Raw genomic sequence first — 24,229 nt, 5'->3', positions numbered from 1 at the left:
TCACGTCTGCAGTCACATGGTGCGATGTATTCACTCTGTAACGAAAAGAGAGAGAGATCAGATCCAGCAGTAATCAGGTATATTTTATTATCAACGGTCCCTCTACCAGTTATTATAACATGTCTGTCTATTTATTTACAGATGCCCTGTTCCCCTCTTCACATCACGACTCAAGACCAGAGAGAGAGAGGGTGTAAGGGAGGGATGAGGTTTAGAGAGAGAGAGAGAGAAAGAGTGAAAGATGTGGAGATGGAGTTCACATTGTCCATTTCTAGAGGTCAGGCAGACTTATACTCACTATTGTTTAGTATTTCTAAATGAATAATTCTGTGTGTGTGTGTGTGTTCTTGCATGCGTGCGAGTGTTGTTTTCAGTACCTGGTGTGACGTCTCCAGAGGGGACAATGTAGGCCTGGATGGGCTCAGCGATGTACTTTGTGTTCCTCATGGCTGTTCCGTAGCTGCCAGCAGCTCCACTGTGATCTTGGGAGACATGGATCGTCTGACACAGAGATACACAGGCGGTAAAGCCATAACAGACGAACTGAACAGGCAGCCCAGATGAATGGGACTCTGGAGGGATCCACAGTCACAGTATGCTCCTGCCTCCTCTCCAGTAGGTTAGAAAGTCACAGATGCTCCTGCCTCCCCTCTCGAGCAGGTTATTAGTTACAGTACAGTATGGTCCCTCTCGAGCAGTTATTATAACATCTTAATTTTTCCCCTCTTCACATCACGACTCCAGAGAGAGAGGGTTAGTTAGTTAGTCACAGTATGCTCCTGCCTCCCCTCTCGAGAGGTTAGTTAGTTACAGTCAAAGATGCTCCTGATGGAGTAGGTTACCCTAGTTAGAAAGTCACATTGTCCATTACTTAGTTAGTTACAGTCAGACTTATACCCTCTCGAGTTTAGTTTTACAGTCAATATGCTCCTGCCTCCCCTCTCGAGTGGTTAGTTAGTTACAGTCACCGTATGTCCTGTCCCCTCTCAGTACCTGGTTAGTTAGTTACAGTCACAATGTATGCCCTGCCTCCCCTCTCGAGTAGGTTTCCTTAGTTACAGTCACAGTATGCTCCTGCCTCCCCTTGGGAGACATGGTTAGTTAGTTACAGTACAGTCACAGTATGCTCCTGCCTCCCTCTCAGGCAGCCAGTCACAGTATGGGACTCGAGTAGGTTAGTTAGTTACGGAGGGATCCACAGTCACAGTATGCTCCTGCCTCCCCTCTCGAGTAGGTTAGTTAGTTACAGTCACAGTATGCAGTCTCGGGTAGGTTAGTTAGTTACAGTCACAGTATGCTCCTGCCTCCCCTCTCGAGTAGGTTAGTTAGTTTCAGTCACAGTTACAGTATGCTCCTGCCTCCCCTCTCAAGTAGGTTAGTTAGTTTCAGTCACAGTTACAGTATGCTCCTGCCTCCCCTCTCGAGTAGGTTAGTTAGTTTCAGTCACAGTTATGTCACTATGCTCCTGCCTCCCCTCTCGAGTAGGTTAGTTAGTTACAGTCACAGTCACAGTATGCTCCTGCCTCCCCTCTCGAGTAGGTTAGTTAGTTTCAGTCACAGTTACAGTATGCTCCTGCCTCCCTCCCCTCTCGTAGGTTAGTTAGTTACAGTCAGTAGGTTAGTTAGTTACAGTCACAGTATGCTCCTGCCTCCCCTCTCGAGTAGGTTAGTTAGTTTCAGTCACAGTTACAGTATGCTCCTGCCTCCCCTCTCGAGTAGGTTAGTTAGTTTCAGTCACAGTTACAGTATGCTCCTGCCTCCCCTCTCGAGTAGGTTAGTTAGTTTCAGTCACAGTCACAGTATGCTCCTGCCTCCCCTCTCGAGTAGGTTAGTTAGTTTCAGTCACAGTTACAGTATGCTCCTGCCTCCCCTCTCGAGTAGGTTAGTTAGTTTCAGTCACAGTTACAGTATGCTCCTGCCTCCTCCCCTCTCGAGTAGGTTAGTTAGTTTCAGTCACAGTCACAGTATGCTCCTGCCTCCCCTCTCGAGTAGGTTAGTTAGTTTCAGTCACAGTTACAGTATGCTCCTGCCTCCACTCTCAAGTAGGTTAGTTAGTTTCAGTCACAGTTACAGTATGCTCCTGCCTCCCCTCTCGAGTAGGTTAGTTCATCTGTCTCAGTCACAGTTTTACCTCCACAGATACAGGGGTTTAAACCACGATAGAGTAACTGAACAGGCACACCATGGCTGAAGATGCTCCCTCAGAACTAGGCTACACACAGCAGTGTAATACAACTGGAATGACCCTGGTTTATATCGACTCTACCATTGGAACATGCTTTTGTGACACAGTTGAATTCCGTGGGGCACCGGGCCAGAAGGTGCCTGTTTCGTTACCTTGGTGCCAGAAGTGGACCATGTATAGCCTAAACTAGAATCGACATCCTACAAAATGATAAGGAATAATAACATAAACGCTTCGTTTAACATACCGGACAAACTAAACATATATGTTATTTATTATTGTGAACTCAAACTATTAAAAATGCAATTACCTGAGCCCATGTTGTCTTCAGCCGTCTATGAGATATCTGACAAATAGCCTGTTAACGTGGGGCTCAAAGTCTTAGTCTGCACCTGGATCTTTAACCTTGCTGACTCAGACAAACTCAGGGTTAAATATTAACAGATTATGATTATTATCTTTGCTGCAATTGCAAACAATTCAATTACCCTTAGGCCTGAATGCTGCCTTTATACAGTATACTTTGATCATGCATCAAGGTCTAACAAACCCATCTACAAAAAGGCATTTCGTGAGATCGTGATTTTGAAAGATTTGACATACTGTAAGGTGTATAATGGATAATATCAGTGGTTTCATTTCAGGTCGTTAAAGGAATAAAATCATCCCATATTATAGATGGTGTAGTTTTATTCATCGATGCCAGAATGGGCGTCATCCAATCGCCTCAACAAAGCCACCGCCGAACTCACGGATTGGCTGAAACCTACATGCGATGTTGTTTACCATTTGAGAACAATTATTTGGGAAGTTCGCTGGCAACAAGTAGTGGGAAACTGGTGAGCTAATTAAATTGCTAATGGAATGATTCCAACTGGCATAACTGTGTTAAATCAATGCAGTTATTTTGTCGCAGTTGGGATAGGTGTGGCATTTCATCAGGTTACTGTGGGGGATATTCAATGGAAAAGTTACTTTGAGCAAAATAATACGAATTTCTTAGCCAATATTGTATATATTTCATTAGAGTATGAGTCACACGTTGTTCATAGCTGTAGTAGTTAACACATTATACATATATTTTCTACAAAACAAATATTCGTGGGCTTTGCCTATCTTGCTAGCTAGACAACATTAATGTGGCTACGCGAGTAGCATGTAGCACGCGAGCGTCTTCCACATTACAACCACACGATATTCTCTATTCATTGCTTTCTTGCATCGGGCAACTGAACCCCCGATAGAAAGTTTGTTAACACCATGCCAGTTTAATAAGATAACGTTAAATTGTACATTTACCTTAGAAATGCAATTCTGTCGTTTAAAACACTATTTTATGCAGCTATGCCTTGTGTTAGTTTACAAAACAATAGGCTGCCATTGAATCCTTGACGTTTCTGGTCACGTGACACGAGCTTCTTCCAATAACCACACGGAGATGAGACTCCTCCTCCTTTAATTCAAAATACAGCGGCTCAAGTAAACAACAACATGTATGAACCCGTATGTAGCCTACGTCCCTGCATAGGAGCAAAATGCCTATAGAAATTTCACGTTTTCAATAATTCGTATTTATCCAAATATATGTTTTCATCATCACATATGATTTTTATGGTTACTCAATAAAAACATATATGCAAGACTTCGAAATTCACCTTAAATGGGAATGTGGCAGTTTAATACATTAATGCATGAGAAAACAATGCATACATACAATGGGACACATTTGCAAACATTTACAGCATCTCTTTCCTTCAAATTGTATTTTTGATACAGTAATTGGACAGGGAAGGGCAATGAACAATTGTTGCTCTATTACGTTTGCTTTGATGTTCTGGATATTGGGCTGAAACAGTAAACTCAGTCATATTTACCCAAATGTGGAATATTTACAATATAGTACAGGAAGTTGGCATCTAAAGTATATATATTTTTTATATCTAGGATTTAAAAAACAGATAAACAAAAAAATGCTTGCTTCAAGAGCAAATTCAAACCCACACCATTCAGACCAATGACAAAAAGATCATCAAAATATAGACTTCATTGCAGTTTAGAAAATAGGAATATTTGACAGTTCCAGTGTTGATTCAAAGTGAGGGTTAGGGCTATGCCCAAATGGCACCCTATTCCCTATATAGTGCACTACTTTTGACCAAAGCCCAAGTCTTTGCTTGGTAAAGCCCCGCCTTATCTTAGCTCACAGGTCACCATAGCAGCACCCACCTGTAGCATGCGCTCCAGCAGGTATATTTCACTGGTCACCAACAAAGTCAATTCCACCTTTGGCCGCCTTTCCTTCCAGTTCTCTGCTGCCAATAACTGGAATGAATTTTAAAAATTACTGAAGCTGGAGACTCATATCTCCCTCACTAACTTTATGCATCAGCTGTCAGAGCAGCCTACAGATCACTGCACCTGTACATAGCCCATCTGTAAATAGCCCATCCAACTACCTCATCCCCATATTGTTATTTTTTTTTTTTTTTGCTCCTTTGCACCCCAGTATCTCTACTTGCACATTCATTTTCTGCACATCTATCACTCCAGTTTGCCTGCTAAATTGTAATTACTTCGCCACTACAGCCTATTTATTGCCTTACCTCCCTAATCTTACCTCATTTGCACACAATGTATATCGATTTGTTCTATTGTGTTATTGACTGTACGTTTGTTTATTCCATGCGTAACTCTGTTTAGTTGCTTGTGTCGCACTGCCTTGCTTTAACTTGGCCAGGTCGCAATTGTAAATGAGAGCTTGTTCTCAACTGGCTTACCTGGTTAAATAAAAGTGAAATATACATATATATATTTTTTTTGAAGTCCTCTGGTCAGAAGTAGTGCACTATATGGGGAATAGGGTGTCATTTGGGATACAAACCTAGATCTACAGTATAAACTACTGCTGGATCAGAGAGTGTAGGAAGTAGGCTGCAGCTATCGTCAACATCACCAGATATCTCCCAGGCTCCAGCAGTTGTCCAGAACTTCCTGTTTAAATTAACATTGAGATGAAAGATTGTATTACATGAATACGTCTACACAGTAAGGTTTATTTGTATGTTTCTGTTCAGTTATACACTATCACACCTACTGTATTGAGTGTGTGTGGGTGGGTGTGTGTGTGTGTGTGGGTGGGTGTGTGTGGGTGGGTGTGTGAGTCAATGGTGTACTTACTTGAGCAACCTTCTGTCTGCTTGAAGATGCCCATCTTCTCACTGTCTTTGATAGAGTTCATCTTGTCCGTACTCACCTCCCCTGGAAGTCAACAGGGTTATTGGTTATTAAAAGTCACAGTAGTATGTAGCATTGAGTTACCACAGTATTATTACAATGTTATTGCCACTTTATTCTGCCCTGTAATGTCTTCACCAGGCTTCCCTAAACTAAGAATATTGTGTAAAGATTGTTTTGGAGTCTGTGAAAGCTTGGATGGTATATCACACATTCTCTGCCAGAAAGTTGGTTGGCCCTCTTTGATGTCACATAGGTTGATACATTGCTATGTTTTCATTTATGAAGCGCTTTTACAAAAAGTTCCACTGTTCCTAACATCATGACTAAACTGTAGTCATACTAGCTACCACACCCGTTCTCAGGGATGACTAACTCTGTAAATTCCTGTGGGCTCTCAGAGTTAGGTAAATCAGCTTTAGTTTTCTTGAACATTATTTGTGGAACAATCTTCAAAATGTTAAATGTGAAGTTCTGGTGCCTCTATGTCCATTCAGAAAGATGATTGAGGACCTTATTACTGATGAATGTGATGTTCTGGTGCCTCTATGTCCATTCAGAAAGCTGATTGAGGACCTTATTACTGATGAATGTCTTTGTTTTTTTATGACCATGTTTTTCTTTATGCTTGCATTTGGTATTTATATTTTCATGTGTGTATTTTCTGTCATTTATTGTCTCAGTATGACTCAATAAATACATCTACAGCCTAGTCTGAGTACCCAGATCAAGGAAAAACAATGTTTTTTTCATTAAGATAGTTATCATTCACAACTCTGTATGTCTTCATCGGGCAGCCCTAGACTGAGAACGTCCCACTGTGTTCTTCTGATGTCATAAAGGCCATCCTGTCTGTGCTATACTGTGGTACCACTTCTCCATACACTGCTCTCCTCTGTCCTACTGGGACAGACAACTTGGAGGGGGACACAGGCTGCATCCCAAAGGGCACCCTATTCCCTACTTAGTGCACTACTTTTGACCAGGATGCATAGGACTTTGGTCAAAAGTAGTACACTATAGAGAATAGCCAGACACTTAACTCCTGCATCAGGTTACCCAGCAGTTTTTCTAGGTTTTGTAAGGCTTTTGAATGGGCAGAATTATTCATTGTCTGGACAGACACAGAGGCCTGAGCAGCTAGCTACTTAGTGCACTACTTTTGATCAGGGACATTAGGGTTCTGTTAAAAGTAGTGCACTATGTAGGGAATAGGGTGCCTTTGGAACGCAACTATATCTGAGTAGCTCTCACACAAGGGCTGAGAAAACAACAAAGCTTAATGGAGGGAAGAATCAACACCTAGCATAGCATCTACACAGACTCCCACGATTTGACAGTTCATTGAAAACGACACACAAAAACCCTGGTAATTGCTCTGTAGCATGAGGAGGAGTTGTTTTTCTCCATTATACAAGGCTTAATCTGTGTCCTTCAAACCATCTGTGAGCAGCCTACTAGAGGTCGACCGATTAATCGGAATGGCCGATTAATTAGGGCCGATTTCAAGTTTTCATAACAATCGGAAATCTGTATTTTTGGACACCGATTTGGCCACTTTTTTTATTATTATTTTTTTTACACCTTTATTTAATCTTTATTTAATCTTTATTTAACTAGGCAAATCAGTTAAGAACACATTCTTATTTTCAATGACTGCCTAGGAATGGTGGGTTAATTGCCTCGTTCAGGGGCAGAACGACAGATTTTCACTTTGTCAGCTCAAGGGAATTCAATCTTGCAACCTTACAGTTAACTAGTCCAACTGTAACGAGTCTCCTCTTCGTCTGAGGAAGAGTAGTCAAGATCGGACCAAAATACAGTGTGGCACGTGTCCATGTTAATATTTATTTTAACTCAGAACACTAAGACTAAATAACAAAAATAGACCAACACGAAAGAGTTCTGTCTGGTGCAGACAGAGACAGAAAACAACTACCCACATGCACACCTCCAACTCAATCATCAAGTTTGCAGACGGCACAACAGTAGTAGGCTTGATTACCAACAGCCTATATGGAGGAGATGCCGGCACTCGGAGTGTGGTGTCAGGAAAACAACCTCTCACCCAACGTCAACAAAACAAAGGAGATGATCTTGCACTTCAGGTGGCTGAAGAAATTTGGCTTGTCACCAAAAACCCTCACAAACCTTTACAGATGCACAATTGAGAGCATCCTGTTGGGCTGTATCACTGCCTGGTACGGCAACTGCTCCGCCCACAATCACCGCAGGGCTCTCCAGAGGGTAGTGAGGTCTGCACAACGCATCACCAGGGGCAAACTACATGCCCTCCAGGACACCTACAGCACCCGATGTAACAGGAAGGCCAAAAAGATCATCAACCACCCGAGCCACTGCCAGTTCACCCCGCTACCATCCAGAAGGCGAGGTCAGTACAGGTGCATCAAAGTTGGGACCGAGAGACTAAACAATAGCTTCTATTTCAAGGCCATCAGACTGTTAAACAGCCATCACTAACCTCAGAAAGGCTGCTGCCTACATACAGACTTGAAATAATTTGCCACTTTAATAAATGGATCATTAGTCACTTTAATAATGCCACTTTAATAATGTTTACATATCTTGCATTACTCATCTCATATGTATACACTGTATTTTATACCATCAATTGCATCTTGCCTATGCTGCTCAGTCGTTGCTCATCCAAAAATGTATATATGTATATATTCTATTCAATTCCTTTACTTATATTTGTGTGTATTAGGTAGTTGTTGTGGAATGTTAAGATTACTTGTTAGATATTGCCGCACTGTCGGAACTAGAAGCACAAGCATTTCGCTACACTCGCAATAACATCTGCATGTGACCAATAACAATTGATTTGATTTGACCTTTCCAATATAACGTTAGACTGGTGATTGACCTACGCTGTATTGTCACTGTTAGTATTTGACTTGAACTGACGTTTACCTTAAAATGAGGGACAACAATGTGCAGTAGCTGTCATTCTTACTCAAATTGCTGTCATCGCTTCAACACCTCTGCAGTGAACCTGTCCTGAAACCACTTCTGAATATGGGTGACTAGCTTCTCACTACTTTCAATGACTCACTGAGGAAGATACTTTATTGTTTTTCTGAAGACGCTGTAGGCTCTTAGACTATAAGCTCTAGGGGGATCTCCCTCACAAGTGCTTAAAGATCCAATGACTCACTGAGGAAGATACTTTATTGTTTTTCTGAAGACGCTGTAGGCTCTTAGACTATAAGCTCTAGGGGATCTCCCTCACAAGTGCTTAAAGATCCAATGACTCACTGAGGAAGATACTTTATTGTTTTTCTGAAGACGCTGTAGGCTCTTAGACTATAAGCTCTAGGGGATCTCCCTCACAAGTGCTTAAAGATCCAATGACTCACTGAGGAAGATACTTTATTGTTTTTCTGAAGACGCTGTAGGCTCTTAGACTATAAGCTCTAGGGGATCTCCCTCACAAGTGCTTAAAGATCCAATGACTCACTGAGGAAGATACTTTATTGTTTTTCTGAAGACGCTGTAGGCTCTTAGACTATAAGCTCTAGGGGATCTCCCTCACAAGTGCTTAGAGATCCAATGACTCACTGAGGAAGATACTTTATTGTTTTTCTGAAGACGCTGTAGGCTCTTAGACTATAAGCTCTAGGGGATCTCCCTCACAAGTGCTTAGAGATCCAATGACTCACTGAGGAAGATACTTTATTGTTTTTCTGAAGACGCTGTAGGCTCTTAGACTATAAGCTCTAGGGGATCTCCCTCACAAGTGCTTAAAGATCCAATGACTCACTGAGGAAGATACTTTATTGTTTTTCTGAAGACGCTGTAGGCTCTTAGACTATAAGCTCTAGGGGATCTCCCTCACAAGCGCTTAGAGATCCAATGCAGCCGTTTTATCTCAATATCAAATCATTTCTGGGTAACAATTAAGTACCTTGCTGTGATTTAAAATGGTCAAAAATAGCAAAGAGCAATTTCTCAAGCTAGAATTTTGCTAGGACTGTCTGGGAGTGGTCTGAGTGAGGAGCTGAAAACTGAAAATGAGCTGTTATTGGCAGAAAGATTTGGAACTCTCTTTCTTATTGGTTGAAGATATCCCTCTAGTGGTGTGGGGGCTGTGCTTTGGCAAACCCACTTTGGGGTTATATCCTTCCTGTTTGGCCCTGTCCGGGGGTGTCCTCGGATGGGGCCACAGTGTCTCCTAACCCCTCCTGTCTCAGCCTCCAGTATTTATGCTGCAGTAGTTTGTGTCGGGGGGCTAGGGTCAGTTTGTTATATCTGGAGTACTTCCCTTGTCCTATTCGGTGTCCTGTGTGAATCTAAGTGTGCGTTCTCTAATTCTCTCCTTCTTTCTTTCTCTCTCTCGGAGGACCTGAGCCCTAGGACCATGCCCCAGGACTACCTGACATGATGACTCCTTGCTGGTCCCAGTCCACCTGGCCATGCTGCTGCTCCAGTTTCAACTGACCTGAGCCCTAGGACCATGCCCCAGGACTACCTGACATGATGACTCCTTGCTGTCCCCAGTCCACCTGGCCATGCTGCTGCTCCAGTTTCAACTGTTCTGCCTTACTATTATTCGACCATGCTGGTCATTTATGAACATTTGAACATCTTGGCCATGTTCTGTTATAATCTCCACCCGGCACAGCCAGAAGAGGACTGGCCACCCCACATAGCCTGGTTCCTCTCTAGGTTTCTTCCTAGGTTTTGGCCTTTCTAGGGAGTTTTTCCTAGCCACCGTGCTTCTACACCTGCATTGCTTGCTGTTTGGGGTTTTAGGCTGGGTTTCTGTACAGCACTTTGAGATATCAGCTGATGTACGAAGGGCTATATAAATAAAATTTGATTTGATTTTGATTTGGTCTATTAACTCATTTACCACCTGGTGATATCACCAGGCAGGCTAAAGCGCCATCCCACTAAAACAGGCAAGAATTTCAGGCTGTCTTTTCAAACAGCTCTTACATTAAAAGAGCATTATCATAATTATATTTTAACCTCATGGTGAGGAAAAATCTATATTGTAAAACACAGGAATATCACTTTTCGACTGCACTGGGACTTTACACTTTATTGTTATTGTTAAAACAATTCCCCCACATGCATTGTCAGATGTTATAGGCTGATCTGATTCATCAGCACAACCCATCCACTTCCTTTTTACACCTTACATGTCACCACTCCCTGTTCAGTTTTAGGGTCAGGAGAGGGGACTTGGTATATTATCATGGGTACAGACAATAATGAATTCTGTCATGTTTTGACTTTGCCATAATTATCAGTGTTTGTGCTGGAACATTTGTCTGTGTCTTATTTGGAAAGAATGTAACTTTTGAACAATATAGAAATTCAAAGGGAACACGCTTTCAGTCAGATTTTGATAAATGAATATTGGGCATCATTGCGCTGAACCAAAGACGAACAATATACTTCTGTATGTCATCAGCTGTACCAGAGATAAGGAAGCTGATAATTGCATGGGCACAGACAAGAATTACCAATGTAATGTTTTAAATGTGTCTTAAGTGCCACTGCCTCTGTAATTCCGAGACGTAAAATGTTTCTTATTTTTTTCTTCTTTGATCAGAGAATATTGTGAATCACTGTGCTTTACCCATTCACATACAGCACTCTATTACTGGCTGTACCTGAGACAAGGAAGCTGACTTTCTGGCACGGTCCGTCCACTGTGGCCAGAGGAGACCCTGGAAGGATGGTGACCCTGGACATGTTCACCTCTAGGACCTCTGCCACCCTATTGCGGAAGTCATATCTGGAGAGAAAAATGAACAATAGACTATTTATTTTGTTTTAAAAATGTGTTGGGAAGATATACAATTTGACAACATACATACATACATACATACATACATACATACATACATACATACATACATACATACATACATACATACATACATACATACATACATACATACATACATACATACATACATACATACATACATACATACATACATACATACATACATACAGTGCCTTGCGAAAATATTCGGCCCCCTTGAACTTTGCGACCTTTTGCCACCTTTCAGGCTTCAAACATAAAGATATAAAACTGTATTTTTTTGTGAAGAATCAACAACAAGTGGGACACAATCATGAAGTGGAACGACATTTATTGGATATTTCAAACTTTTTTAACAAATCAAAAACTGAAAAATTGGGCGTGCAAAATATTTTGGCACTGTATACAGTGGGGCAAAAAAAGTATTTAGTCAGCCACCAATTGTGCAAGTTCTCCCACTTAAAAAGATGAGAGGCCTGTAATTTTCATCATAGGTACACTTCAACTATGACAAGACAAAATCCTAAATCACATTGTAGGATTTTAAATGAATTAATTTGCAAATTATGGTGGAAAATAAGTATTTGGTCACCAACAAACAAGCAAGATTTCTGGCTCTCACAGACGTTTACATTTACATTTAAGTCATTTAGCAGACGCTCTTATCCAGAGCGACTTACAAATTGGTGCATTCACCTTATGACATCCAGACCTGTAACTTCTTCTTTAAGAGGCTCATCTGTCCTCCACTCGTTACCTGTATTAATGGCAACTGTTTGAACTTGTTATCAGTATAAAAAGACACCTGTCCACAACCTCAAACAGTCACACTGCAAACTCCACTATGGCCAAGACCAAAGAGCTATCAAAGAACACCAGAAACAAAATTGTAGACTTGCATCAGGCTGGGAAGACTGAATCTGCAATAGGTAAGCAGCTTAGTTTGAAGAAATCAACTGTGGGAGCAATTATTAGGAAATGGAAGATACACAAGACCACTGATAATCTCCCCCGATCTGGGGCTCCATGTAAGATCTCACCCCGTGGGGTCAAAATGATCACAAGAACGGTGAGCAAAAATCCCAGAACCACACGGGGGGACCTAGTGAATGACCTGCAGAGAGCTGGGACCAAAGTAACAAAGCCTACCATCAGCAACACACTACGCCGCCAGGGACTCAAATCCTGCAGTGCCAGACGTGTCCCCCCGCTTAAGCCAGTACATGTCCAGGTCCATCTGAAGTTTGCTAGAGAGCATTTGGATGATCCAGAAGAAGATTGGGAGAATGTCATATGGTCAGATGAAACCAAAATAGACCTTTTGGTAAAAACTCAACTCGTCGTGTTTGGAGGACAAAGAATGCTGAGTTGCATCCAAAGAACACCATACCTACTGTGATGCATGGGGGTGGAAACAACATGCTTTGGGGCTGTTTCTCTGCAAAGGGACCAGGACGACTGATCCGTGTAAAGGAAAGAATGAATGGGGCCATGTATCGTGAGATTTTGAGTGAAAACCTCCTTCCATCAGCAAGGGCATTGAAGATTAAACATGGCTGGGTCTTTCAGCATGACAATGATCCCAAACACACTGCCTGGGCAACAAAGGAGTGGCTTCGTAAGAAGCATTTCAAGGTCCTGGAGTGGCCTAGCCAGTCTCCAGATCTCAACCCCATAGAAACTCTTTGGAGGGAGTTGAAAGTCCATGTTGCCCAGCAACAGCCCCAAAACATCACTGCTCTAGAGGAGATCTGCATGGAGGAATGGGCCAAAATACCAGCAACACTGTGTGAAAACCTTGTGAAGACTTACAGAAATCCTACAATGTGATTTTCTGGATTTTTTCTCTCATTTTGTCTGTCATAGTTGAAGTGTACCTATGATGAAAATTACAGGCCTCTCTCATCTTTTTAAGTCGGAGAACTTGCACAATTGGTGGCTGACTAAATACTTTTTTGCCCCACTGTACGTACATACATACATACATACATACATACACAGAGGCTGCATAATAATGGAACGGAGCAAATGGAATGCCATCAAACACCTGGAAACCATGTGTTTTATGTATATGGTACCATTCCACTGATTCTGCTCCAGTCATTATCACGAACCCGTTCTTCCCAATTAAGGTGCAACCAACATCCTGTCATATATACAGAGCATTCAGAAAGTATTCAGACCCTGTACTTTTTTCACATTTTGTTACGTTAATCTCACTCTAAAATTTATTTAAAAAAAAAATTTCCTCATCAATCTACACACAATACCCCATAATGACAAAGCGAAAACATGTTTTTAGAAATGTTTGCTAATTTATTAAAAATTAAAAACGGAAATACCTTATTTACATAAGTATTCAGACCATTTGCTATGAGACTCGAAATTGAGCTCGGGTGCATCCTGTTTCCATTGATCATCTTTGAGATGTTTCTACAACTTGATTGGAGTCCACCTGTGGTAAATTCAATTGATTGGACATGATTAGGAAAGGCACACACCTGTCTATATAAGGTCCCACGGTTGACAGTGCATGTCAGAGCAAAAACCAAGCCATGAGGTCGAAGGAATTGTCCATAGAGCTCTGAGACAGGATTGTGTTAAGGCACAAATCTGGGGAAGGGTACCAAAACATTTCTGTAGCATTGAAGGTCCCCAAGAACACAGTCGCCTCCATCATTCTTAAATGGAAGAAGTTTGGAACCACCAAGACTCTTCCTACAGCTGGCCGCCTGACCAAACTGAGCAATCGGGGGAGAAGGGCCTTGGTCAGGGAGGTAACCAAGAATCCGATGGTCACTCTGACAGAGTTCCTCTGTGGATGGAGATGGGAGAACCTTCCAGAAGGACAACCATCTCTGCAGCACTCTGCCAATCAGGCCTTTACTGTAGAGTTGCCAGACGGAAGCCACTCCTCAGTAAAAGGCACATGACAACCCATCTGTGTGATATTGAGTATACAAAACATTAAGAACAGTATGCTGGCCAATGTTGATTCCATTGTTTTCCACAGCTGTGTCAAGTTGGCTGGATATCCTTTGGGTGGTGGACCATTCTTGATACACACGAGAAACTGTTGAGCGTGAAAAATCCAGCAGCGTTGCAGTTCTTGACTCAAACCAATATGCCTGGCACCTACAATCATACCCTGTTCAAAGGCATCTAAATATGTTGTTTTGCTCATCCATCCTCTGAATGAAACACACGATCCATGTGTCAAATGTCTCAACGCATAAAAATCCTTCTTTAACCTGTCTCCTCCCCTTCATCTACACTGATTGAAGTGGATTTAACAAGTGGCATCATTAAGGGATTCAGCTGCAGCTTTCACCTGGATTCACCTGGTCAGTTTGTCATGGTAAGAGAAGGTGTTCCTAATGTTTTGTGCACTGAACATATATATATATATATATACAGTGCCTTGCGAAAGTATTCGGCCCCCTTGATCTTTGCGACCTTTTGCCACATTTCAGGCTTCAAACATAAAGATATAAAACTGTATTTTTTTGTGAAGAATCAACAACAAGTGGGACACAATCATGAAGTGGAACGACATTTATTGGATATTTCAAACTTTTTTAACAAATCAAAAACTGAAAAATTGGGCATGCAAAATTATTCTGCCCCCTTAAGTGAATACTTTGTAGCACCACCTTTTGCTGCGATTACAGCTGTAAGTCGCTTGGGGTATGTCTCTATCAGTTTTGCACATCGAGAGACTGAAAATCTTTCCCATTCCTCCTTGCAAAACAGCTCGAGCTCAGTGAGTTTGGATGGAGAGCATTTGTGAACAGCAGTTTTCAGTTCTTTCCACAGATTCTCGATTGGATTCAGGTCTGGACTTTGACTTGGCAATTCTAACACCCGGATATGTTTATTTTTGAACCATTCCATTGTAGATTTTGCTTTATGTTTTGGATCATTGTCTTGTTGGAAGACAAATCTCCGTCCCAGTCTCAGGTCTTTTGCAGACTCCATCAGGTTTTCTTCCAGAATGGTCCTGTATTTGGCTCCATCCATCTTCCCATCAATTTTAACCATCTTCCCTGTCCCTGCTGAAGAAAAGCAGGCCCAAACCATGATGCTGCCACCACCATGTTTGACAGTGGGGATGGTGTGTTCAGGGTGATGAGCTGTGTTGCTTTTACGCCAAACATAACATTTTGCATTGTTGCCAAAAAGTTCAATTTTGGTTTCATCTGACCAGAGCACCTTCTTCCACATGTTTGGTGTGTCTCCCAGGTGGCTTGTGGCAAACTTTAAACGACACTTTTTATGGATATCTTTAAGAAATGGCTTTCTTCTTGCCACTCTTCCATAAAGGCCAGATTTGTGCAATATACGACTGATTGTTGTCCTAGGGACAGAGTCTCCCACCTCAGCTGTAGATCTCTGCAGTTCATCCAGAGTGATCATGGGCCTCTTGGCTGCATCTCTGATCAGTCTTCTGCTTGTATGAGCTGAAAGTTTACATTTACATTTAAGTCATTTAGCAGACGCTCTTATCCAGAGCAACTTACAAATTTAGAGGGACGGCCAGGTCTTGGTAGACTTGCAGTGGTCTGATACTCCTTCCATTTCAATATTATCGCTTGCACAGTGCTCCTTGGGATGTTTAAACCTTGGGAAATCTTTTGTATCCAAATCCGGCTTTAAACTTCTTCACAACAGTATCTCGGACCTGCCTGGTGTGTTCCTTGTTCTTCATGATGCTCTCTGCGCTTTTAACGGACCTCTGAGACTATCACAGTGCAGGTGCATTTTACGGAGACTTGATTACACACAGGTGGATTGAATTTATCATCATTAGTCATTTAGGTCAACATTGGATCATTCAGAGAACCTCACTGAACTTCTGGAGAAAGTTTGCTGCACTGAAAGTAAAGGGGCTGAATAATTTTGCACGCCCAATTTTTCAGTTTTTGATTTGTTAAAAAAGTTTGAAATATCCAATTAATGTCGTTCCACTTCATGATTGTGTCCCACTTGTTGTTGATTATTCACAAAAAAATACAGTTTTATATCTTTATGTTTGAAGCCTGAAATGTGGCAAAAGGTCGCAAAGTTCAAGGGGGCCGAATACTTTCGCAAGGCACTGTATATATATTCATGATGATGTACTGTCATCCCATAATTCAGGATTAGTGATTATTCAGGTGTGGCACGTGTGGTGGCTGGCTGAGGACGTGGTGAGAATACACTCTTTGAAAAAAAGGTGCTATCTAGAACCTAAAAGGGTTCTTCGGCTGTCCCCATAGGAGAACACTTTATAGAACCCTTTTCTATGTAGAACCCTTTCCACAGAGCAAGATAATACTGGTGTTTCCTTGATGGTTGAAATATTCCCCATAAATGTAAGTGCCAGGTACTCAAATATTAAAAACAAGTAGTCTAATTACATATAACATTCACTTCCTCATTCCCTCTCCAGTTCCACGGTTTAATACCCGCTCGGTCTCACATATTGGCTCCCAACATGAACGCCTGTAGGTCTTAGCTTGATGGGCTAACACAGTCTTGAGTTCACAGGCGGTTTAATACCCAATCACACCCACCTGCTGAAAGACATGACGTTGGGAAAGGTCTGCTCTGCCCAGGGGGATTCTGGAAGAATGATGGCACACGCCAAGACATCGCTGCCTCTCCTCAGGACCAGGGACCTGTGGACCACTACAACAACAACATCAACAACAGCACCAAAGTCAGAAATATACTTTTTATATTATCACCTAAATGACTTTGTTGTTTCACACATGACATATCCACTAATAGTGAAGGTGGTTGCCATTTTTCTCACGAAACTTGATTCTCTTGGGAAATAATGTGATGCAACAATTTTGGATTGCAGTTCGGTGAGCGTGCAAATGACAACACATCAATATTATGTTTCATGTGCTTCCTAAAGGAGTCTAGATTTCTGAACAGACAATGTGTGTGTGTTACCTGTGTACTCCCCTGACATGTGTATGCTGGTGTCTGAGTACAGCCTTCTGTATTCTGTCTGGTCCAGCTTACAGTGCTGTGTGTGTGTGTGTCTCTGTGTGTGTGTGTGTACATGCTTGTGTGTTACCTGTGTACTCCCCTGACATGTGTATGCTGGTGTCTGAGTACAGCCATCTGTATTCTGTCTGGTCCAGCTTACAGTGCTATGTGTGTATGTGTCTCTGTGTGTGTGTGTCTCTGTGTGTGTGTGTGCGTACATGCTTGTGTGTTACCTGTGTAGTCCCCAGCCAGTTGTATGCTGGTGTCGGTGTAAAGCTGTCTGTGTGTCAGGCTGACTGTCCCCTGTCTGGTCGTCAGATCTCCCACCTCACAACTCAGAGCATTGTCACGGGAACAACTGGAGTTCTGAGAGAGAACAGAACAGAGCAGAGGACGGAACCAACCATAGAAATATAATTACTAGAAGGGAAGTCCCCATTCATGTCAATAGGGCTGGGTCAGAGGTTCCATGACTGTTCTACGCATTCTAATACTATTGAAACCAATTCCAACAAACACTTCCACTTCTGGTTATGAGAACAATGTGAAGTATATGGTTGTGGTTGTGGTGTAGTTTCAAGTTTTAATGTCACACGCATAAGTACAGTGAAATGCCTGTCTTACAAACTCAAAACCCAACAACTGTGACATTGTCAAAGACAAAAGATTCGATTGAATATCAAACACAGTTCCGTTGGATTCCATAAGACTTGCTGATCAAGTGGAACTTTAAAGTTGGAATAAAGCAGAGATCAGCGCTACATAGTGGGGGGAATTCTCCTATGATGGCGATGTGCTGGGCCCTAATTCATAAAGTGTCTCAGAGTAGGAATGCTGATCTATCCTAGACACTTCATTAAGAAGGGCCATGATGTATTGTGAGTGAAAATGAGAGAATAAACTCACCCCAGCTTCCATGTTGAAGGGGTTAAATGTGTCCCAAACACCGGGACACTGGTTGTGGTTCAACTCAGAGCCTTTACCAGTGATTGTCCAGGGAACCTCTGTTACCTGGTTACAGTGGGGAAAACAGGATTTATCTGATGTTTTATCATTCTTCTTATACAGCTCCCCTTTTCTAATAGACCCTATTGTGTTTCTACATCTCCATTGTGTTTCTACATCTGCATTGTGTTTCTCCATTGTGTTTCGTTGTGTTTCTACATCTGCATTGTGTTTCTACATCTGCATTGTGTTTCTACATCTGCATTGTGTTTCTACATCTGCATTGTGTTTCTACATCTCCATTGTGTTTCTACATCTGCATTGTGTTTCTACATCTGCATTGTGTTTCTACATCTGTATTGTGTTTCTGCATTGTGTTTCTACATCTGCATTGTGGTTCTACATCTCCATTGTGTTTCTACATCTGCATTGTGTTTCTACATCTGTGGTTTCTACATCTCCATTGTGTTTCTACATCTGTATTGTGTTTCTACATCTGCATTGTGGTTCTACATCTGCATTGTGTTTCTACATCTGCATTGTGTTTCTACGTCTGCATTGTGTTTCTACATCTGCATTGTGTTTCTACATCTGCATTGTGTTTCTACATCTGCATTGTGGTTCTACGTCTGCATTGTGGTTCTACATCTGCATTGTGGTTCTACATCTGTATTGTGTTTCTACATCTGCATTGTGGTTCTACGTCTGCATTGTGGTTCTACGTCTGCATTGTGGTTCTACGTCTGCATTGCTTGCTCTTTGGGGTTGTAGGCAGGGTTTCTGTAAAAGCACTGTGTCAACGGCTGATGTAAAACCGGCTTTATAAATACATTTGATTGATTGACAGTAGGCTAGATAACAGCCACTATGTGACAGAAGTTATTTGTTGCCACAAAAAGAGGATATTTTTCCAGGCTCCTGTTTTTAATTGAACCTACCTGTGATAAGGTTAGGAATTAGATAACAATGACAATGTGACCGTTTTTTGTTGTTGTATCTATTAAAAGAGATTGAACAGATGCAAGAGGTTCATGCATGCTTACATCTAGCACCTGTGACGCTCGCACGTCCACCTCCAGAGTGATGTCACTGTAGCTGCCATCCAGAAAAGTCTGCTGGGACTGAAGACAGTAGAGGATACTGTTAGACTAGCTACTGAGTCAATGGGACTGAAGACAGTAGAGGATACTGTTAGACTAGCTACTGAGTCAATGGGACTGAAGACAGTAGAGGATACTGTTAGACTAGCTACTGAGTCAGTGGGACTGAAGACAGTAGAGGATACTGTTAGACTAGCTACTGAGTCAGTGGGACTGAAGACAGTAGAGGATACTGTTAGACTAGCTACTGAGTCAATGGGACTGAAGACAGTAGAGGATACTGTTAGACTAGCTACTGAGTCAATGGGACTGAAGACAGTAGAGGATACTGTTAGACTAGCTACTGAGTCAATGGGACTGAAGACAGTAGAGGATACTGTTAGACTAGCTACTGAGTCAATGGGACTGAAGACAGTAGAGGATACTGTTAGACTAGCTACTGAGTCAATGGGACTGAAGACAGTAGAGGATACTGTTAGACTAGCTACTGAGTCAATGGGACTGAAGACAGTAGAGGATACTGTTAGACTAGCTACTGAGTCAATGGGACTGAAGACAGTAGAGGATACTGTTAGACTAGCTACTGAGTCAATGGGACTGAAGACAGTAGAGGATACTGTTAGACTAGCTACTGAGTCAATGGGACTGAAGACAGTAGAGGATACTGTTAGACTAGCTACTGAGTCAGTGGGACTGAAGACAGTAGAGGATACTGTTAGACTAGCTACTGAGTCAATGGGACTGAAGACAGTAGAGGATACTGTTAGACTAGCTACTGGGGACTGAAGACAGTAGAGGATACTGTTAGACTAGCTACTGAGTCAATGGGACTGAAGACAGTAGAGGATACTGTTAGACTAGCTACTGAGTCAATGGGACTGAAGACAGTAGAGGATACTGTTAGACTAGCTACTGAGTCAGTGGGACTGAAGACAGTAGAGGATACTGTTAGACTAGCTACTGAGTCAATGGGACTGAAGACAGTAGAGGATACTGTTAGACTAGCTACTGAGTCAATGGGACTGAAGACAGTAGAGGATACTGTTAGACTAGCTACTGAGTCAATGGGACTGAAGACAGTAGAGGATACTGTTAGACTAGCTACTGAGTCAATGGGACTGAAGACAGTAGAGGATACTGTTAGACTAGCTACTGAGTCAATGGGACTGAAGACAGTAGAGGATACTGTTAGACTAGCTACTGAGTCAATGGGACTGAAGACAGTAGAGGATACTGTTAGACTAGCTACTGAGTCAATGGGACTGAAGACAGTAGAGGATACTGTTAGACTAGCTACTGAGTCAATGGGACTGAAGACAGTAGAGGATACTGTTAGACTAGCTACTGAGTCAATGGGACTGAAGACAGTAGAGGATACTGTTAGACTAGCTACTGAGTCAATGGGACTGAAGACAGTAGAGGATACTGTTAGACTAGCTACTGAGTCAATGGGACTGAAGACAGTAGAGGATACTGTTAGACTAGCTACTGAGTCAATGGGACTGAAGACAGTAGAGGATACTGTTAGACTAGCTACTGAGTCAATGGGACTGAAGACAGTAGAGGATACTGTTAGACTAGCTACTGAGTCAGTGGGACTGAAGACAGTAGAGGATACTGTTAGACTAGCTACTGAGTCAATGGGACTGAAGACAGTAGAGGATACTGTTAGACTAGCTACTGAGTCAATGGGACTGAAGACAGTAGAGGATACTGTTAGACTAGCTACTGAGTCAATGGGACTGAAGACAGTAGAGGATACTGTTAGACTAGCTACTGAGTCAATGGGACTGAAGACAGTAGAGGATACTGTTAGACTAGCTACTGAGTCAATGGGACTGAAGACAGTAGAGGATACTGTTAGACTAGCTACTGAGTCAATGGGACTGAAGACAGTAGAGGATACTGTTAGACTAGCTACTGAGTCAATGGGACTGAAGACAGTAGAGGATACTGTTAGACTAGCTACTGAGTCAATGGGACTGAAGACAGTAGAGGATACTGTTAGACTAGCTACTGAGTCAATGGGACTGAAGACAGTAGAGGATACTGTTAGACTAGCTACTGAGTCAATGGGACTGAAGATAGTAGAGGATACTGTTAGACTAGCTACTGAGTCAATGTAATTTAACCAGGTGTTTTAAGGTTATGCAATCTTACGTCACTGGGAACATGAACACCTGCTGTCCTGTCAGCAAAGCTATATTAGCACTTGTTTTATGAGACGCTCCTACCAGGTGTTCTGAACTGTCTGTAAAGAGCATGTAAATCCTGCATATGATAGACCATAATATTTGAAAGGATATTTGATGGGTTCTCTAAGCATCCTAAACAGAGATAGAGATACACTGTGGAGGACACAGGTCTGTACAGGAGCCTGACAAATACAGCTGTTCTCCTGAGTGCTTTAGACTGGGGACTGCCTGGGGTTGCCGGGGCTGCCGGGAGGCTGGGGGCTGACTCTACAGGCCAATACTACATGGCTGTGTTTACACAGGGAGCCCAATTCTGATATTTTTCCACAAATTGGTCTTTTTACCAATTTGATTGTTCAAAAGACCAATTAATGAGAAAAAAATAAACACAGCCATAGACACACATAGACAAACACAAACACTCACAGATATACACACACAGATCCAGACACATGCCCTGCCGTCACACACAGGACTCAGTAATGAATTCACTGTCTGGCGCAGCAGAAAATACAGTGTCATGTTTTTGTGGCAGCTTTGTAATGATTTGCCAGCTACTCTCCTGGGACGTATCATAACCGGGATAACATCCACCCCTGCAGATGTGTGTTCTTGTATTCCTCATGGTCTGAATTAGTCTAAATCGGTTTCCCCTGTAGGCAATAATGAAGTCTTTTTTGTTGTTGTATATATTTGGCAATTATTGCTTTATTGGATTTTTTCAGAAATAGCATTAGACCGGATTCAAACCAGTGAAGTACTTTTGTGCCATCTGAATATTGTTGAGAGCAAAGGTGAGATCCAGGTCTTACCAGTGTGACTGTCCCCGTCACCGTGCTTTTGAAGACAGCCTTGGCAAACACCCAGTGTCCATCTGTTGCATTCTCAGCTAAGACGTCAGCACACCGCATCCTGGAGTTCACAAACAGACCAACTATGAACTCATTAAAGAAAGCAATTGTTGTGAACGACTCAGAAATGAAACATTGAGGGGACGCAAGCCTGATTCAGACGTGTTATAAACTGTTATGCTGATTCAGAAGACTGTCCACATACCCCCTTTACAAGTCAACACCACAACTAGAGATGAGGATGCAGTATTCCAGACATCCTACCCTGTAAAGGCCTGTTTGGCTTCTTGTTGTGCCAAAGAAGCTTCGTTCAAGGTAATAATGTGAGCTGTCCCATGTCCTGTATAGCCAAGTGTGGCTCATTTGGTAGAGCATGGTGCTTACAACGCCAGGGTTGTGGGTTCAATTCCCGTGGGTGAACAGTATGAAAATGTATGAACATGCAAATACAGTAAGTTGCTCTCAATAAGATCATCTGCTAAATGACTCAAATGTCTGTGTGTCCTAGAGTGTTTGGCCAGTAACCGAAAGGTTTATCTGGTTTCCCTGAGCTGACAAGGTACAAATCTGTTGTTCTGCCCCTGAACAAGGCTGTTAACCCACTGTTCCCCGGTAGGGTGTCATTCTAAGTAAGAATTTCTTCTTAACTGACTTGCCTAGTGAAATAAAGGTTACATTTAAAAAATAAATAAAAGTGAATATATAAGTGAATATCTCCCTTTTACATGAGTACAGTGTTTGATTTGAGTCAGAAATGATTCTGCGTGAACCGACTGGTACGATAATGTAAAACATTCTAATTTTGTCAGAAGTTCCGTTCATGAATGTCAAGGTATCACAAATGTGACCCAAAGAGGAACCAAGTCTACAGCCGTCTTAAATGAATCACACACCACCTGTTACAATCTTTCCCCTTGTGTATTTTTGGTTTGGCTGTTTATAGCACTTCTGGAGGGAACTGTGGCTATACAGACCCATGACAAAGGACACATTCTCTCTCTGTCTCTGTCTCTCTCTCACACACACACACAAAATCCCCACACTCACCTGGATCCGTTAGTGTAGTGAACCACCAATGACCTCCCCACTATACTGTTCGGCCCTGTCATCGGCATATTCCCGTCCAAATACTGAGTCTGTGTCTGGTTCTGATCCGTCAGCATCCCGAACTTCCCACTGATGTCCCCGGTCTCATACTCATCCACAGTCCCTGACCCCGGGGCAGGAGAAGTAGACACATTCCAGGAGAAGGGGTTGAAGTGGTCCATGACGTTGTTGTCCGAGCAGGGCTCTCCTGTAATATTAATAATAATATGCTTTATTTGATAAAAGCCTTTCACAAAATGAGGGGAAAGGATTGATACTTTGCGTTTTTTAAAAATTAAGATTTTATCAAGTCATCCGTTCATATTACAAAAGAGTTACAACTTTGAAATTAATTAACAGATATACACACAAAGGCTGAACAAACAGTCAGAACACTAGAGGACTTTCACAACACTCAAGGACATCTGGCTCCCATTGTAAAGTACATGAAATAGTACCTGTGGTACTGATAGGCAGCATGTGGACGTGGTAGCCCCCAGCCCTGGAGCTGAGTCCAGCCAGGGAGACGTCCATCATGGTTGGGCCCTGAGGGAAAGCCTGGGAGAACCGGATTTGGCCCCTAGAGACCCCTGGTCCATGCCAGGGGCCCAAGACCGCCGCGGGCATCCGGACCTCCGTGAGGTTAGCACAGGCTATCCTGGGGGTGGCACCCTCCGCACTGTGGATCACCACCGATCGACCAATCATGGAGCCCGACCTGGCGGGAAGTGACAACCAGGAAGTGGTATCCGTGAAGAAGTGTTTGGCCGACGCCCCACCCACTCGGGTCCCCAGGTGGAGGGTGCTGTGCTTTTTGGAGAGGTCCCCACCTCACAGGAAAAGGGGCT

General features: G+C 42.4%; 1 protein-coding gene across 1 annotated transcript; it reads right to left on the bottom strand.

The window, feature by feature from the left end:
* Positions 1-4,745: 4,745 nt before the first annotated feature.
* Positions 4,746-24,203, bottom strand: LOC124016209. Its single transcript, XM_046331756.1, has 10 exons — positions 23,840-24,203; positions 23,343-23,589; positions 22,257-22,356; positions 19,193-19,270; positions 18,111-18,215; positions 17,438-17,570; positions 16,778-16,892; positions 11,065-11,189; positions 5,363-5,443; positions 4,746-5,176 (listed from the first exon to the last, which is right to left on the bottom strand). Exons 1-10 carry the CDS (start codon positions 24,087-24,089, stop codon positions 5,085-5,087), a joined length of 1,326 nt encoding a protein of 441 aa, XP_046187712.1. The 5' UTR covers positions 24,090-24,203; the 3' UTR covers positions 4,746-5,084.
* Between the last annotated feature and the right edge of the window lie 26 nt (positions 24,204-24,229).

Source organism: Oncorhynchus gorbuscha, linkage group LG26 (assembly GCF_021184085.1).
Source record: "Oncorhynchus gorbuscha isolate QuinsamMale2020 ecotype Even-year linkage group LG26, OgorEven_v1.0, whole genome shotgun sequence".
Taxonomy (NCBI): Eukaryota; Metazoa; Chordata; class Actinopteri; order Salmoniformes; family Salmonidae; genus Oncorhynchus; species Oncorhynchus gorbuscha.
This window is presented reverse-complemented; position numbering and strand designations above follow the sequence as displayed.

Bases quoted from the DNA above. Each gene is read 5' to 3' on its own strand.
- LOC124016209 (XM_046331756.1), bottom strand. From the start codon at position 24,089: ATGATTGGTCGATCGGTGGTGATCCACAGTGCGGAGGGTGCCACCCCC. The intron at 18,216-19,192 runs GTAAGCATGCAT...CACTGTAACCAG, and splicing joins GAGCGTCACAGGTGCTAGAT to GTAACAGAGGTTCCCTGGAC. The intron at 17,571-18,110 runs GTGAGTTTATTC...GTTCTCTCTCAG, and splicing joins CCTTCAACATGGAAGCTGGG to AACTCCAGTTGTTCCCGTGA.